Genomic DNA, 18596 nt, shown 5'->3' on the forward strand with positions numbered 1-18596 from the left:
TCGTGGCAAGGAATTATGGGCAGCCTCTCTGACCTGAGGGCAGCCACATAACATTTCATAAAGCTGGATGAACGATAGAAGGAACTGGCCAACAAAGATGAAACTGCAGCAAGGAAACAAAAAGCAATAATGCTGGAAGTGAAATGAAAATCAGATGTGAATTGAGTATTAGAAGTAACAGTGTGGGGCTGTTGACACTGCGGATATGCAGACCAGAGGAGTGCCGTGAAGGCGAACTTACTGACATAAATCAGCAGAGTGGCTGTGATGGAAGGATGAAGCTGTCCCAGACGAAGTGACGGGGGGAAAAAAAACACATCAAAGGAACTCTTGGAGCTATTTCACAACATCGAAAGCACTAAAAATAAACTGTTGGAAGATGACCCAAATTTAGAAAGGAGTATGACAATTTGCCAAAGCATAGAAAAGATGCTCGCTCCATGTTGTAAGTTATATGATGACTCAAAGGTGAGCACTGTTCAAACTACTTTATAAGGTTTTACAAAAAAAAAAAAAAGAGCCCACTTTAATTCTCAGTTTCTAGTGTTTTAAATTACTGTGTACCAAAGAAAAGTTTTACTCTATTTTTTTCATGTCTTTATACATCTATAAACGACAGTAAGAAAGTTATGTTTTGAAAAAAATTTGTATAGGTCATGGAACTATTATAATTTGTTTTCATTGATTGTTAAGATCACCTCGTAAATGTTTGGCTGGCATAATCATCTTGACAGTCCTGCACTACCGTGCAAAGTGAAGATGCCTGTAATCTGGCTCACTCGGAGCCCTTCCCCACAAATGACAAGGGATTACCCATTCTAGAATGGCTGCTCCATTTTTGGCAGGGACCATGTCAATTATGTTCTCCATTGTACCCCACACCTCCAGCACCTAGAACAATGTTTGCTCAGATTAGGGAGTTGTTAATAGCTATTTGAATGAATGGACATACCTTGCCTCTTTAAGTGGGTGATACAAAGGAGTCACAGATCATTTAGAGAAAGGACAAGATGCGCAAAGGGTACTAATCAAAATGAAAACAGGAGAAACATTACTTGATTTGAGGTTATCAAGAAGGCTTAGCTTCCTGAATCCCAAAGCTAATTCTCTCTAAAGTTGTGGATGATGATGCTGCAAATGGCACATAAATTTGGTCCAGACCGTGGAGTAGAAAATGAGAATTAACAGAGGCAATGAAAAAAAAAACCCAAAAAACCTCGCTTTGAAAGCAATGTGTAATAGAAAATTGAGATGCAATTATAAATGTGGAGCTAGTTTAACTGAAGGCAGCAGGTTAATTTCAAGTTAAATGGTGAAATAAGCTACTTGGGATAAGCTACTTGGTTATCTACTTCTTTCAGAGATGCAGGGTTTAATTCATTCTATTATACTGTGCAGCAGCAACATTTGATAAAGACACGAATTGTTCTTCCATGGATTTCCTATGTACAGACTTCGAGATTCAAAAGTGAGAGGGGTAGGTCAGGGAATAGGTTAAATAACTGAAAAGCATCCAACTTAGTGATGTTCGGGTTGCTATGAATAAAAATGCCATTCAGAAAGTAAGATTCTGACTCTTTGATCTTTCAACGCTGAGAAGCTGTTTCTACAATCTGACTTCAAGAAAGATTTGGGATGTTATATAGAGAAAGGTTTATCATCATTTTTGGACTGCCACAGGAGAGCTAGCACTGAAATCCATGAAGCCAAACTGAAAACCTGTCTCACAGGCCCCGCCCCCACAGGTAACTATCCACTCAAACACCCTTCAAACACACACACACACACACACACACACACACACACACACACACTTTCAAAGCAGAGATAAAATCAGGTTAGAGAGAATGTAATACCCATGTATATTTGATCCCTGTGACGATTTCAAAATGTTTGGAGATAATAGGAATCACCTGAACATAGCAGATTTGCTTTTTCTTTTCAATTTTGAAAATATTTAGCACAATTGCGAATGGTGTAGTCTGTCAAAGAGGGCAAATTTGTCCCACTGCCAAATCAAGAGTAACCCAGGCAGAACAAATTAAAGCGACATCCTGGGTTGCTCAGAAGTAACATTCAAAGAATAGCTGGCATTTAGAAACGTGTGAAAGAGAAACATAAATGAAGGTTGTCTTTCAAAAGATGAAATTCGTAGCAAAAGAAATTGATCCATTGTAGCGCTGCTATATCTGATCATTTCAATATTGTCGGTCTTTTTCTTCCGGAAAATATTTTCTTTTGTGATGAGACTAATTCCAGCTGGGCCTAGGAATCTGTGTAAATTTTAGCATCTGAGGCAATTGCATTAGTTGTCAGATTTGCTGTAAGCCTAACGCTGTGGTGCTTGCTCATCTGAGCACTGTGTCTTCCCACATCAATCATATCCCTCTGGCTAACCCACTTACTTAAAATATGGAGGAACTGAGACTCAGAAGGGCGAATGTGTTCAGAACAGCTCTCTGAGTCCAAAGTTAAACTCATAAACATATACAATAATATTAGCATAGATATATAAAAATTTGAAAGAAGGTGCCCTAAATTGTTGACAATGACATTTTTGGGGGTTGGGTTTATAGGATTTTTCACTTCATCATTTATTTCTGTAATATTTACTTGATAGTACCAGGGAATTACTAATTTTTTAAAAGTGTGAAAACGGCATTATGATTATGTTTAAATGTTATCTGTAGGAAGTTCTTACTGAAATATTCATGGGTTAAATGCTCTAATGTCTGAGATTTGCTAATACAGTGTGGAGGGAGGTGCATCAAAATAGGGGAAATAAGAATAGACATGAGTTGGTATGTGATAAGCACATATTGATTCGCTATATGATTGTCTCCTTTTGTGCATGTTTGAAAATTTTATAATAATTAATAACAATTATAGGTGATACGCTTGGAAAAATAGGCTGAGGACTAAATGTAAAGGACCCCCAGTGCAAGAAGTTTTATTCACTAGTTCAGTGGTCTGCAGACTTTAGTAAATGCGGCCCTACCTGTGACAATATTTTTGCATACATGCACCAGGCATATGCTTGTTAATTGATTTATTTATTTTAAATGATGTACATATAGCACTGTACTATTATGCCATTATAAAACATACACAAACATAAAAACAGCTAGATAAAAATAAACACCAGCATTATTTTAATATATTCTTCCTACACTCTAGTGGACATGGACCCCACTTAGGAGGGTTTAGTGAATGGGGGGCCCTTGAGGTTTTCTAAGTCATAAAGGATTCGTTTAGAAGAAACAGAAACTTATCGCAGCACCCATAGGTAATGGGAGATCGATTAGAAAGACCCAGTGCTATTTCACAGTTCTTTCTCAAAGACTTGGAATGGACAGGGAAGTTGTTCTAAATGGATATGTGATTTGAACAAGGATCATCACTGCCTTGTACACTTCTTTTATACATATACGATACACATAATGTATTCTGCGCATAGAGTCAGGATACAGTATGCATATAGAACAAACATACCCACATATTATCTTGGGCAATATATTTAACACAATATTATGATGATAATATCTGACAGTAATTATTGACTCCACCGGGTATTGTGGTAAGAACTTTACACACATAACTTTACTTAAACTCATGACAATCCTATGGAAATAGACCTTATGGATTTCCATTTTGCTATGAGGAAATTGAGGCACAGAAAAAATTGATTAGCTTTCCCAAGATGAAAGGGCTAGAAAATGGCCAAGTTCAAACTTAAATCAAGAAGTTTCTGACCTTGAGCCCCATGTCCTTAACTACTAAACCATATTGCCTCTGTAGGGAATTAATGGCGGTGTCCAAACCATAAGATTGTTGTGATGATTAAATGAGATAATATGTGTGATATGTTTAGCACATTATCTGACATTGAACACACATCCTATTAATGTTAGTATTTTTAGTACATAGAATATTTACCAAAAATTTCCACAGAAAACACCATTAATATTTCTCAATATCAAACACCAATATTTATAATTGTAATAAAATAATGTTTTCTTATTTAAACATTATTTTTAATAACACACGTCTAAACTCCTTTTGTAGGCTACCATCTACAAATATGTGTGACTTTTGTTATTGAACCTCTATGGAACAACCAATGAGAAATCGCAACTGTGGACTGTGTGTGTGATGCCTCCCGTCCAGTAGGCTACAAAAATGGAAAAATTTGTACTTGGCATACTTCTGTCATATTTTAAGAAGCCACGTACATAAATCGGAGTGTGTGTAGTAGCTTAAGCACTAAATGACCCACGAAGTACATATGTACATGTCGATTTTATTTTACAATTGAAGAGTTTGCATCCTTTTGCTTTGACCCAAAGATACATTTTGAGAGAGACGACAATTCTGAAAACTTCTTTGCATTCCATCAGTTTTACCTAAAGTGGTCAAATTTACCACTTCTGGTTTTTTTCCCCCAGCTTTCATATTTCTATCAATCAAGATGAGATCATTTAATAAATACTTTATTATTTATTTAATCATGGCTTCTATATTAAAGTAGCCATCTCTCCCTAATTTTCTGAAAATTCCAGATTTGAAATTTTGTCCCAATGTTAGGCTGTAATTCAAAATTTGGTTGGAAGCATTGGCCCCAGTAGAGGAGGTGATGCATGAAGCTCTGTGATGCTGAGCGATGTGACTCAGGCTGCTGTGCAGTCTGCTTTACATGACTGGATCTGCACTTACTTTCGATGATCATTAAATGTTCCTTTATTGTAATTTTGCGAATACTTTATTGAATGTTCTGTCACTCTTAAGGGAATTCTAAGTTTCATGGTTGAGTTGCGGGGGGAATGAATGATATCTTTGGTTTATATATTCTGACATTTAGTCAAAGCAGAGCTCTCTAGTCATCAAACAATTTAATTTTGATATTATTAATTGATTTCAATTTATGTAATTAGATAATCTATAACTAGGAACCTGCCCATCGTTCCCTCTATTCTTTTATTTGGGAAGTATTTTAATTCCAGGAACATCATGAAGAGCATTTGTGTTGACACAATAGAATCCATCCCCACCCATTTCTAACCCAAATGGCATAAGCCAAAATGAAATTTGTAGCATTCTTGGAAGAAAGCATCAGATAACCAAACACTATGAGCAAAAAATTAATTTATTATATATATTCTCTAATAATTCATAATAGCTTCTTGAATTTTAAACGTCTTCTTGCTATTTCCAATGCTTAAAAATTATAATTTTAAAACATAAGTACTGTTTTATATACATTGTGATTTTTTTTAAACTTCTAAATATGATGATATGGTCTCCAAGTATCCACTTGGAAGGAAAGGGGATAGGATTCATTGTTTTGCTCTAACACGATAGAATTTAAAATTTCACATCATATACCCGGAGTTTTGACTATATGAAAAATAGCCAAATGTCATCACTTTCTTGTATATTTCTTTTACATGTATATATATGTATAATATAAACAGAATACATCTGATTAGTACATTTCAACATTTCATCAATGTGACTTTTATCTCCTATTTTATACAAAATAACCAAATTTACAGAGGGAAGAAAGGAGACATCTGTTCATCGTACACATAAAGTAAATAAAAGTTCATGTATGGCTTTGCAAGGTAGATTATGATGTGACTTTCATACTTTATTTATTTAAAAGCATCTTGAGAGAACGTGTCAGTGTGCTTACGAGAGCGGCCATGGTGGTTGAATGTCGCATCGAGAGTCCAAGATTGGGATCCCCAGTGGTCTTTCCGGTGGCTGCCTCGGCAGCTTTCAGGAGACAAATGTAGTTTATGACCACTTCATTGATCTTCGCTACAATTTCCTGCCGCTGTGTTTCTGAGTTTACGACTTTAACTAACTGCATGCAAGCTTCCGTTAGGCAACAGAGCACTTGAAAGCTGGAAGTCATAGCTAGGAGCATCTCCTCTGGGCTTTTCTCGGCCATCGCCATTTTCCTACAGGCACTTCCCAACTGTCTGGACTCGATGGATAACAGTTGCTTGTACTGAGAAAGTGTAAATTCGTACGCTTCAGGGCGTGACTCCTCTCTCTTCCCCTTGGTTACCCTGACGAGGCAGAGCAGCTCATTGGCATCATTTTGGGCTGCGAGGAACCCATCGGGCATTGTATATGTGCTCTCCTTTAGGGCATTTATTCTTGTAATCCGGGCGTCAAAAGGCAGGTTGCTGAAGTCCATATCATCTGGGCCGCTCAGGTCTTCTGCCCAGACTTTCAGCACTGAGACTCTGGACAGCTCCACTCCTTGCTTCTGAATTCCAACAGCCAGGGATGGGCTGGTTGGTTCTGGCATGGCTTGAGTCATCTGTGGTTGAAAGAGGCAAGAGACCCGGCGGGTGGCTTCTCCCTCCTCTTCGTCCTCATCACCTTCTTCATCTTGCCCTCGGTTCAGGAAGCAGTAGCTGAAAGGTCCCCGGCATCTCCAATTGCTGCCCTCCAGCTTCCTCAAGGGTAATGTCCTATACAGCTTTGAGTCTTTGTGAGCCACCGGGGACCTTTTGTGAACCTTTCCCTCAGAACTAAAGTGCATTGAGCTTTGGGAAAAACTTTTGGTGAGCTTCTTCCCCAGGGGGAGTTCTGCTCGCCTTTCTGAACTGGCCTCCTGCGATTCAGTGATACCTGGACGCTTTAAGCCGACTGTACCCTTGGTTCTCTCTTGGAAGGGCTCCAAACCTACAGATCCTGAGAGGATACTGCTGCTACGTCTCAGAGCCCTCTGGCTGGGGGGTGTCCCGAGGCTCCCCCGTCTCAGATCCAGTGGCCGCCAGCTCACAGCCTCTCCATAGGCCTGGTTTGCTTGGGAGAAATCATTAGGGTCTTGATTTGGAATTGGCACCTTTGATTCCGAGTGAATATTTGATGGTAGCAGGATGGGATCAGCTTCAGGATGTTGAGACCAAGCTGAAAGCATGCCTCCTCGTCTCTCCTTCCCAGGCTCTGTCAAAGCTACACTAGGGGTAGTAGAAAAACAGAGAGAATCATTAAGCATCTCGTGGGCAGTCCATTCACTACATCTCTCTGTGATGTCTGTCATTTCCCAAGGATGCATTCTAGAAGGGATGCCATTTGTCAGGGTCACCCCACTTTCCAAAGACTGCAGCCTGAGATCTTATAACAGATTTCTATTTGAAATTTCAATATATTTCAAGAAATACTGGAATCTGTTATTTCTTAAACTACTGATTCATTTGGAATTGTCTAGAAATCCCAAACATTTTCAAGGAGATAACGAAATTTCATGAATTGCCTTGCTCTCGATATTTCTCTATCAAAGCTTAGACACATAATTAGAAAACACACATCCTACAGGTAGATTATTCAAACATATTTATAACATTTAAGTGTCATTTCAAGGGAGTTAGGTTAATCCTGGCATCAGTTAACCTTTTCTTAAAGAAGTGGCCTAACTTAATTAATGCAAATTAAATAAGTTAGCCTTTTAAAGAGGTTATCGCGGGGTTTTCCTGGTGTAGGGTTTGAAGTTGAGACACTGGGCAAGTTGCTCAACTTTTCTCAGAAAAGTCATTTGAGGAAAATAATCTCCGTCTCACAGAATTTTTGTGAGAAACAAGAGGTAAGTTAGGTGAAAGCTCTCTGTAAACTGCAAAGGATTAAACAGTGTGCTTTAATTAGTTTAGAGGTAAAGATGTTAGTTGGGTGATGCCTAGATGGGCTTCCCAAGACAGGTGAAGCCAGTGGTGGGTTTTCAGAGAGGAGATGATCTTAAAAGGTCAGGAATGGAAATTAACCAATATAAAATCTCACTAACAGCTACTGACTTACATGGAAATGACACTAACAATGATATCATTTGAAATTGGAGAGTATGAAAGAGCATCTGCTTTTGTCACATGATGACTGGCCAAGTGGATTAGTGAGAGGGATAAATGCCCACTGGGTGGTAGAATGGTGAAGTGGGCATGGAAGGCGGCAGTTGTTCTAGTTTCTATCTGTGTCTATATTTTATTATTTAAGGGAAAATAAAACAGCTCATCGTGCACACCCCAAAACCTTCCTGACTCTGGGGTGTGCCAGACACTTCAGAATACTCCTCCATGAGAGTCCTACAGAGTCGGAAGGAATCTGTAAGTGGCGCTGAAAGGCAAATGATCTTTGCCAACCTCTCCAGTCCCCCTGATCCCCTGCTGTTACCCCTCCTTGCCTCTCAAAAATGAAAGGGCAAAATTAGAAAACTGATGTCTTAAAAAGGACATCAAACTGCGTTTGTGCCTCTAAGCAATACTATCTTGCAACTAAAAGTCACACTGGACACTGCTAAAAGTCTACATTTGGAATTTATATATATATATATAAAAAAAAAACCGATCCATCAGATTCTAAAAGCAAGAACAGAGAAAGATTCTAAGGAGCTAATGCCATTTTCAGTATTGTTTCAGATCTAGAAACTTCGGTATCTTTTAAACACTGAGGGATCAGTGATTGATACTTAACCTGGCCACAATTCTGCAGCCTTTTTAAAGATTCTAATTTTTTTGCATCCAGACTTCATATTTTTAAGTTTGTTGTAAATTTGGTTTACATGCTCCTGGCATGTAATGCAAAGCACTCAACCGATCATTGCTGTACCTGTGGTTTCCTTAATCTTGGGGAGCCGATGACATCCATCTCTCAAAGTGCCAAACAGAGGTTCGGCATTAATGGCTGTGTGCAGAGCAGGCACTGTCATCCGTGGACACACCCCTTCTGTCTGTGAGTGCAACTCCTTAAAGGTTGCTCCATGGTTAGGAAGCCCAGCGGCTCTCTCTTCTGAAGGAACATAATTCATGCCTTTCCCTGAAGTCTCAGGAATCAAGTGCTTCCCCATGGAGGGGCAGAGTGGGGACTCCACAGGTGTGGCACAGGTGCTGCAGCTGCTGCCTGTGCCACAGCCTGCATCCACTGAAGAGCCTTGAGAGCTCTGTAGAGAAAAATGGCCCTCACTTTGTAACGATGACATCCGCTTGGCCAAGTGGTAGTCACAAAGACGGGCCACACTCTCTTCCGCCCCAGGAAGCTTGGAAGGATGGTCACACGTAGACGGGTCAGCATCCTCTGGGTTATCTAAGTCTTTGGCTGAAGAGACACAGGTCACGTCAGTTAAGAAGTGGTCCCGTTGGCCAAGTCCAGAAACCTCACTGGCTTCTCCATCGGGAGCCCCTTCATCCTTCCCTTCGGCCTCCCTTGTCCCCAGACCAGAAGCTCTTGGAAAGATTATCCCCGTTGCTGCTTCCATTCCACTTTTTTCAGCCACCCCGCCCTCAGTGGCCACATACCATCTTTGGCTGTCCTTGCGAAAGGCAGTTCTCTCCAGGTTAAAAGTGCTTAGGTGTTGACCGTCCCTTGAAGACACGGTACCAAATTTACCTTTGGCATCCTCCTCTGCCTCGGCTGTTTTGGTCCCTTGCTGTTTTTTCCCTGGTATGTTCCCATTAGGGGGTGCTTTCCCCTCCCCGTTGGCCAGCTTGCTTTTCCTTTTGCTGGTGCAGGAATACGCCACCGACCCCATGTGCAGTTTGCTAAAATAGTCAGTGAGAGACTTGGTCTCCATGGTTTCGGGCTCCATTTCCATGTGGTCTGAGTGAAGTATCTGCTTGGAAGGCACAATTTTGGGCGGGAGGTCAGTCACTGGACGGGCAGCTGGGGTGCGGGAGGACTGTGGAGGCAAGCCCCCAGCAGGGGGTTTGGAGGTGGGGAACTCTGTCTGCTCTTCTGCAAGGGGGTGGTAGCCTTCGTGAGTGGCCAAGAACATGCGGGAGAGGTTTTCTGACTGCTTCTGTGCTGTGGCCAGTTCAGAGCTCTCAGTCATTTCAGAAGAGTTTGTTTCATTGCCCGAGTCTGATGAAGACTCGGGACTATAAGCCCGCAAGATGGCTACACCTGCGTGTCGTGAAAAACAAGGATGGATTAATGGATGCATCAGGGCACTAGGAGACATGTAAGAAAATCGGACTCATTATTATTAAAAAACAAAACAAGTTTTTCCCTTTTCAGTAAGGATTCTGAATTTATTGCACAGTTGTTCCAGAAATGGGGGCGCGGGGAGAGGAAACGTGCCACGTGTTTAAAAAAATAACAAAGGAAACCACATACACACAAAAAAAGCCATGATGGTAGTTTTTGCACATTTATGGAATGGGACATGCGTGAAATGGAGAACAGCACATAACAGGACTCCAGGGGCAAATGGCTTGAAAGGACGAAACGGTATGGTTATCAGTGAATAAATGTAACAATTGTGAAAGAACCTGAATTGTCACTGGTCTGCTGTTCTTCTGACACGGACAGAGCTTCCAGCGGGGAAACGACGGCGGTATCCAGTCCCTTCTCGCACTTTCCCTCAGCGCTGGTGGGCACAGCGTCAATGAGAGACACAGGGATCTCGTCATTTTGCAAGCTGCCGCCTGGCCCCTTGTCCTCGAGGAAGGAAGCTGCCTGGCTCTGAGTGTCCTCCTCATCTGAACTATCTCTAAAGCCAGGTGGGGGGGCAGCGATAGCCATGTTCAAGGAACGCAGCAGGAAGTCATCCTCGTTGTCATCCCCTTCCGGAGGGGGCAGAGACGTGAGGTCAATGATGTCATCACTAGACCCGGACAGGGTGAGGATGGCTGGCTGGTTCACCTCTCCCACTACGAGGTCTTCTTCACAGCTCACCTCATCTTCATCCTCTGCATCATCAGTGTTTTCTGCATAGCAGATGTCGTGCAGGAGGGGCTCCTCTATTCCCTGGGTGGCCTCGAAGTGCTTCACGTCGCCTATGTTTGCATAAACAGAATTTGCCACATATTGGATGCTCTCTGCGTCTGGAGCGAGATCCAGGCTCTTCACGTCATTGGCACTACTAATGTAGAGATCCCTCTGCTTGTCCAGCGCTTCTGGATTCTCGTCCAATAGTCTCTCATAGCCGAAAGTTGGGGGATTAATACCATCATCCATGGTGAGATCTCCAAAAATAAAGGACACTTTCGCTCCCCTTGGAGACTCTTGTGCTTTCTTTAGAGTTTCTGGTCCTGAGAGGGCCAACAGGGACCGCTGAGCAAGACTTCTGTAGTCTGCCTCACATGGCACATCTCCCGGCTGAGTTGGCTGCTGGCTGAGATCGTCTGAATTATAGGGGCTGTCTATGTACAAGTGCCGGTGGTCTTTTGGACACAAGGTGCCATCTGTCATCTCGACCGTCTTCTGTTTTGAATCTATATATGTTATCTGGGCTTCTTGTTCTCCTTCGCCAATAAAGGTGGTCATTTGGGGTATACAGTTCCAGTCTGGGCCAAGGAGGTTATGTTTTCCTTTATTTTCTGTTCCTAAAGAGAAAGAATCATGCACAGACACGTTACTGCACTGTCTGGTTTCTGGGGGCCTTGTCTCTGTTTCTTAACTTAATGGCTTGTGGCATCACTTTTGTAAAAATGGGGTTATTCAGCTTTCCAAATACGGTACCGGTCGATCTAGGCTTCGGGTATAAGGATTTCTTGGTTAGAAGAATAGACATTAACAGAATTGATATTGCATAAAATATACGATAAAATATAATACCATCTGAGAGTAGGGAACTATAGCTTAATTCCATCTGACCCCTGGTGCTATTATTAAAATACCTCACTTACACGTGTGAATGTGACTATAAAACATGCCTTTTAAAATCCTTAAAGGTGGCAGTCCAGCAGGCCATTATTCCAGAAAATAGATTGCCCTTTTATTTTATAAAGTGAGATCTAGCACTGCCCGCTTTGTAGAGGAAGATGCTGGTCTTTTTCCTCATTGAGTTGAGAAAGTGAATGATCCACATACTTCTACTACATATTTTAGAAGATATTGTCATGATCATGTAATAATGCAAAAAAGTAAATAAAAATATATGTAATAATATTAAAATTATAGCACAAAATCTCTATCTTCAGCCCTTTTATATCCTAGTGGGTGTTTATATATACACACATAAATGTCAGTATGTGTGCCTGTATGCGCGCATGCGCCTATGATGCATAAGGTGGAATACTCAGAGGTAATATACTTCTCTCTGCTATTTCTGAGCACAGTTAATACTTAGACTAATTTCAATTTTTATTTGTATCATGAGGACGCCTAAAGATTTGTTTGATGATCCTCATGAATTAAAATGGAAAATTCCTAATTTAAAAATTATTGTTCTGTTTGCTCTTTAAGGATCTTTCAACAGGGAATTTTGATGTGCAGATTCCGCTCTGATATTTAACAAGACAGGGCAATGTGTCACTCTGTCAACACTGCTTTGTAGATTCCAGAGGCAACATTCTGAGGAAATGTTAGAGCCATATATTCTCCCATCTGTTCCCTCAAATTGTCCCCTGGCCTAAGTTTAGATAATATTGACATCAGATATATAAGACGTATGGAAAAAAAAAATCAGTTTTACTGAAGAGGTTCTTGGTCCTCCCAAATTATACAGTGGACTCAATGCTAAACAATTTCCAAGTCATTTTATTAAATACATATATTTTCATAAATAGCAAGTAAAATATATTATTTCTGAAGACATTCATTTATATGCTAGCCATATTTCCATGTTACCTTACAGTAAATACACTTGTGGGGGTTCGGTATTGTTTTATTAACAACAACAACTTAGATTATGACTGGCTGTGTGTTTGTGTGTGGGCGTGTGTGTGCATGCACATTGTGCTCACATGCATGTCAGAAGTATGGATTGTTGAGGGGAGGGTTTAGCAAAGTTGTGATTGAGCTCTGGCTTTAAACCAAGGGTTGGCCAACTATCTCTGTAAAGGGAAGACCAGACAGTAAATATTTTAGGTTTCGTAGGCCAATTGCTCCGTTGAGTGACCACTCAACCCTGCTGCTGTAACACAAAAGTAGCCAGAGATGATACATAAACAACTGGACGCAGTAGGTTGAATAGTGGCCCCAAAAGATATGTCCATTTTATAAATGTGACCTTATTTGGGAAAAGAGTTTTGCAGATGTACTTAGGTTAAGGATCTCAAGATGAGATCATCCTCAACTATCCGTATGGACCCTATATCCAATGGCAAGTGTCCTTATAAGAGAAAAGCAGAGAGACCTTTGGGCCACACAGAGAAAAGAAGGCTGTGTGAAGAGAGAGGCAGAAATTGGAGATATGCAGCCACAAGAAATGCTGGCAGCCACGAGAAGTGGGAAGAGGCAAGAAAAGTTTCTCTCCTAGAGCTTTTGGAGGAAGCATGGCCCTGCCAACACCTAGATTCTAGACTTCTAGCCTCCCAAACCGTGAGGTAATAAGTTTGTTATGTTAAGCCCCTAAGTTTGTAATAATTTGTTACAGCAGCCCTAAGAAGATCATACAATATGCATGGCTGATTTCCAATAAAATTTTATTTACAAGAAAAAGGTTTGGCCCATGGGCCATAGTTTGCCAACTTCTGGTTTAAACCCCCAAGAAAACTAAATAGGTCAGCTGCCTAAAAGCAAGTTAGTAGATACTTACTCAGACTCTCCTAAGGCTCAGAGCTGCATAAATATGTGAGTTTTGGGATTTTCAAAGTACTCAAAGGCTAATTTTCAAGACAGAGAAGAAGAAATGGGGGCTTACTTTTCCTTGTTAGAGATCTTGACTAAGGTCTTTGATCGATTTGAGACAAGAAGAAAATACACACTCAAGCTTGGTTTCCTTCCAGAAAGGTGGACTGATTTGGCTTCTGGAATGATTTTAAAGACACCGAAGGATATGGATTGAGAATTAGGATCTATACTGTAGCCCAGTCTCTCAGAGTGGAGTAGAGAACAGACTAGGGATGAGCTGGCCTAAAGGGACTTCACTCTCTACATTTCTTGAGTCTTGTGAGGTCTTTAGGGAGTGTCTGAAGAGAAGAGAGGACTTTCTGCCATTAAAGGATGCTAAGCCTTAGGCCGCTGCTCAGCTTGTGTCAACCAGTTGCTTATTGGAGTGTGCCATCCCTCCCCCTTGTCCTTCCTTCACACACATACATGTGCATGCGTGCGCTCTCTCTCGGTCTCTCTCTCTTTTTGAGAGTGGAGAGAGATATTTAGAACATGTGCTCTCACCTTCGTTCTCACTGTAGAACTGGGAGAAATTACTGAAAGGTTGAAGTTCATTCTTTCCCCATGGCGATAACACTTTTAAGAACTAAGTTTTTGCCCCTCAACATTTTATTAAACGTTTTGTTGTAAGCCACTATACATTGGATGGAACTGAGGCCCTTATTACTCTAACCATTTTCAGAATGGTTGGCTCGGTTTCCTTCATGCACCTGCAACAATCTGAATAGTCCGTGGGGAAAAGGTTTTATTTTCAAGATAAACTTTAAGATTTGAAAATAAAGAGCCAAAAACGTGGTTTTCCGATGTTAAAGGATCGTGTTAAACAGCTGAACTACTCTTAGGAATCTCGAAGGTCAGCGTGAAATTGCTGAGTCTCCTAGCTCACGGAAAGCATGTGGTCATAAAAATGCTCGCTGTCAAACCCAGACCAAACTCACCACCTCCTTTTTGTCTCTCCCCTATTTATTTCTAACCATTGTGTCTCTTGGGGTCTTTCTTTGCCTTGTGTTTGTCTTTTATTCCTTTCTGTGTTTCTGTCACTTTCATTTTAAATTTTTTCCATTCCTGGTTTTTTTCCACTGCCAATTATTAATAGAAGTACTAGGCATCATTTCAGGTGTTATAGATTTTTTTTTCTTTTTCTTTTTCTTTTTTTTTTAGGCGAGGAAACCCTTGGTTGACCTCACAGACTGCGAGGACCTTGTCAGTTTACAATTCCTTATTTTTTATGCCTATATTACCTGGTCTTCCTAGGTGGCCTCCCATCCAAGTACTAACCATGCCCGATACTGCTTAGCTTCTGAGATCAGATAGGATCGGGCACGTTCAGGATAGCATGGCCGTAGACCATAGGTGTTTTTCTAATCCTAACCTTGCTAGCTAGGTTTCTAATCCCAAGTCTACAAATGGAAAAACCCAAATTTAGAGAAATTAAAAAAAAAAAACCACTTTGGGACTGGATTAAATCTAGTTACAGTCAACCTTTCTTTCTCTCTGGTTTCCCTGTATTCTGTGACTATAACTGCTCCATTTAACCAGCTATCGGCATACACTGTGTGCAAGTCCGTGTGTCTGTATCCACCTACACACTACAATATATTTGTGAAATAATTATTTATGCTTTCTACTAAGTTTAAAAGTGAATTTTGCTTCTCTTCTTTTTCCTTTTCTCTCAGAAACAGCGACGATGGAATTTGTTCTTAAGAATTTTCCTCTCTTTTAACAGAAACCCTGATTATGGAACTCTGACTATAGGTTTTTCATGGGTCAGTAGCTTTGGCTTGAATGGTAGAGTCTGTCCATCAGCCACATTTACTGAGTGCTCACTGCGGATGGAGGAATAGGTCAAACTCTGAACAAAAAAATTCTGAAACAAATGAAAACCACCTACCCTCAAAGAAAAACTATCAGTTTAACATTTGCAGCCCTTCTTGTTCTCACTCTGGGGCTATTTCATCCTGTCAAGTGGCTGGATTGAATTATTTGATGTCTTTGCCATTTCGATGCTCCAATAACAGAGCTAAGATGGCTGCCGGGGTGGGGTTCCCTCTAGAGCCTCATGTCTGAGTGCTGGGCAGTTCCCAGGTCTCCTGTTGGTAGAGCTCCCAGAATCGCGGAGGTAAGTCTGACACAGGAGGAGGAGCCCAGGCATCTGAACCTAGGGCACCCTAAGGAGGGACGAGCCCTAAGGCTAGGGGCTCACAACTCCTACTAGGCACTCCATTGTTAGTTCTCTGCATCCTGACTCTGTGAGCGAGGTGGTAAAGCTCAGCCAGAAAGACTGATGCTGACTCCCTCCAGTGTCATCAAATCACTGCCTTCGATGCACACGCCCCAGAATTTCGAATGTGTAAAATGTGATGGAAAAATCAACATTTTCATGTAAAAAAAAATTACACCAAAGAGGATGTATTTGAAGGCTTTTGTGTTAAATTTGGACACGATTTTTTTTAAATGCGTATGATTTTAACTTTTCAAGAAACATCTCATTATTGTTGGCCGGGTGGGTAGTGGGAAGGGCGCGAGTCAGTGCTTCATGAATTTAGGAAAAGAATACCTGTTTCCTGGGGCCTTGCATTTTTCTTGTTGGCCATGTTAAATATCGACCTCCTGGAATCCACGAGTAGCCTGTAGTACCCAGCTGTCAAGCAGGCCAGGTTCATGGCGTCCGATGACTCCATCAGGAGCGTGATGGGCTATACAAGAGAGAATGTTTTGGTTAAAGCCAACCCTCCTTGATAACTTCCCTCAGGTGACAATGGCTGCATTTATGCCTGTCAAATGTAAACAAAAGAAGTTATTGAGCAACGATTTAATTGGGGGAAACACACGGGGGCAGGGGAGTCAGGCGTAACACAAAGAGAGCCTTATTGAAAAACATTTAAGTGACACCATTTTGAAAGCCTAGCCATTTTGAATCTTTTCCAAATCATACTGATATGAAAAAAATAATAACATTGCTTTTGTTCCCAAACTGTTAACCTTATAAAAAGTGATAGTTAAAGAGTCGGTTCCCAGATGTGAACCAGGGATTTGAAAAATCACAGGAAGATTAAGTTTGGGTTCATGATGAAAATTAGTGTCGAAGAAAAGTAAAAATTAAGTGGAAATTACTGCTAAATCTGAGCGAGAAATGTCAAAGAGATCCAGGAAGAGGATGCTTCTAAAAGAAATTGTGAATTCACAGGAGGGCGAAACAGAGATGGGAGTTGAGAAAAGTCTTGCTAAAACTTTCTGGAAACAATGAGGTTACCGTATCATCGGACGTGGCTCTTGGGCATCTAAGGAAGGAAGTGTTCAACTGAAGAAATTACGGGGAGGGTGGACTGGCTGGTGTGTTCTTGTTGAAAGAGAGATAAAGTGAGAGGGAAATAAAAGCAGATACCAAGAGAAGCACAGACAGTCGGCCTCTTGCTTTCACTCCCAGGTTGGGGACACTGGCCAGGTTCCTGCTGAGAGAATCTAACTTCCCATCCAAAGCTTCTGTACTACCTGATGAACTGCCTTTTCCATCCGTTACTACTGAGGTCTTCCCTCAAGCCACCTCACAGTTCTTTCGTATGGGCGGGAAACCATCAATAGGGTCTTGCTGTCCACTTCTGTTTGGGATGGATTATCCTTGTTAGCAGGTCTGTGATGACTGCATCCAATGTACCCATTTTCCATGATGGACACATTGTTCTCAGCATCTTTGGTCATGGACTGGGCCTGGCATTCCAAGTCTATTCTGGCACTTTCAGCTTGCTATGAGGTCAACTGGAGCCCCCTGGATTCAGCCCATGAAATCCCACGGACCATGGCCAACATGTCAGAGCACCACATTCTCACTGTCATCTCCTCCTGCTGCAGAGCACACCGATGTGCTGTGTAGACCCTTTACCAAAGTCTCATTTCCTCTTCATCTGCTCTTCCCAACCACCTGAGTGGGAGTGAGTCCTCCCCACCATTCCCAGAGCACCCCTCCTGGTTGACAGTTTTCTTTGTGACATCATCATCTCCCTTCAGGTCCAGTGCCTCATCTCCATAGAAACACTGGACACATCAACCCTGCCCAAGTCCAGTGCCTCATCTATTACTGGGACAAGAAGGAGGGGACAGGAGACCTGGATTATGTCTTGTCAACTTTGTTTAGGAAGGAAAGTTTTACCCTTTGAGGACAATCTCAAATTGCTGTTTTAAATGGAATGGCCATGACATTCACTGGGGCCAGATATTCAGCCAGTACCAATTACTATAGCACAAAAAGACAGATTGGCTAAAATACTCAGCTTTTCCAAAAGAATAAATACATATGGACCTAATCTAACAAGAGGGAATGGGAGTTCTAAACAAAGTTGGGAAAACCTCCCTCTTTTCTATTTATGATTCATATGTTCTGGAGCCAGAAGGGACCTTGGAAATGAACTCACTTGCTGTCTCATGTACAGAAGAAAAAATTGAGCCCAGAAGAATGGCGACCTGTCCCCAAATCACACAGCTGTCCAGTGAGGGCTGGGGCCCTCGGGCCTGAGTTGAGTAGATTTTTTCCTGCACCACATCACACCTGTGATGCTCGGCACACACTGAGATTTTGCCTGCTTTGTAAATATCAGCCGTGTTATCAGAAGTGAGCTGTTCCAATCAAGGCCCCATGTCAACACCTTGAGGACTTGCCTTTACATCCAGCACATGGAGCTCCACCCGCACCAAGCTTTCCTCCTCAGTAAACATCTCGATCCTGTTGACATGGCTGAAGTCAGCTAAAAGAGCCACCAGATTGGTTTTGGTGTTTATGACATGGCTTATGCCATATCGGGGACCGACCAGGAGAGTCACTTCCGAGCGCTTTTCTGCCTGCTGAGAAAGAGATGTGGACAAAATATAAAAACACTAGACTTCTGACGTGCCATGCAAAGTTGGACCTGGGAGAATGTTTTTACAAGAGTGAATTTTCTTTAGAAAGCGTTTCTGGGTTATATTGTACTAAATCATCTAATTAGAAAAAAAAAAACAGATATATGACTGCATTGAGGCTCTGATAAATAATGCAGAAAGTAAAT

The 18596-nt window shown here is 41.5% G+C and overlaps 1 protein-coding gene and 1 pseudogene across 2 annotated transcripts in view; both read right to left on the minus strand.

Annotated features, from left to right (window-relative positions):
- Nucleotides 1-4046: 4046 nt before the first annotated feature.
- FRMPD4 (FERM and PDZ domain containing 4) overlaps nt 4047-18596 on the minus strand; it is an 83418-nt gene continuing 68868 nt past the window's right edge. The window contains exons 10-14 of one of the 2 annotated variants that reach the window (XM_039873987.1): nt 18211-18393; nt 16115-16253; nt 10272-11327; nt 8614-9903; nt 4047-6972 (exon numbers count right to left, since the gene is read on the minus strand). In XM_039873987.1, coding sequence (XP_039729921.1) covers nt 5648-6972; nt 8614-9903; nt 10272-11327; nt 16115-16253; nt 18211-18393 — 3993 coding nt within the window. In that variant the 3' untranslated portion in view covers nt 4047-5647. Of the gene's footprint in view, nt 6978-8613; nt 9904-10271; nt 11328-16114; nt 16254-18210; nt 18394-18596 lie in introns of both variants that reach the window. The other variant, XM_039873996.1, reaches the window with a different exon arrangement.
- Nucleotides 14787-14905, minus strand: LOC120611982 (uncharacterized; annotated as a pseudogene).

This window comes from Pteropus medius, unplaced genomic scaffold (assembly GCF_902729225.1).
Source record: "Pteropus medius unplaced genomic scaffold, Ma_sr-lr_union100, whole genome shotgun sequence".
In the NCBI taxonomy this organism is placed as follows: Eukaryota; Metazoa; Chordata; class Mammalia; order Chiroptera; family Pteropodidae; genus Pteropus; species Pteropus medius.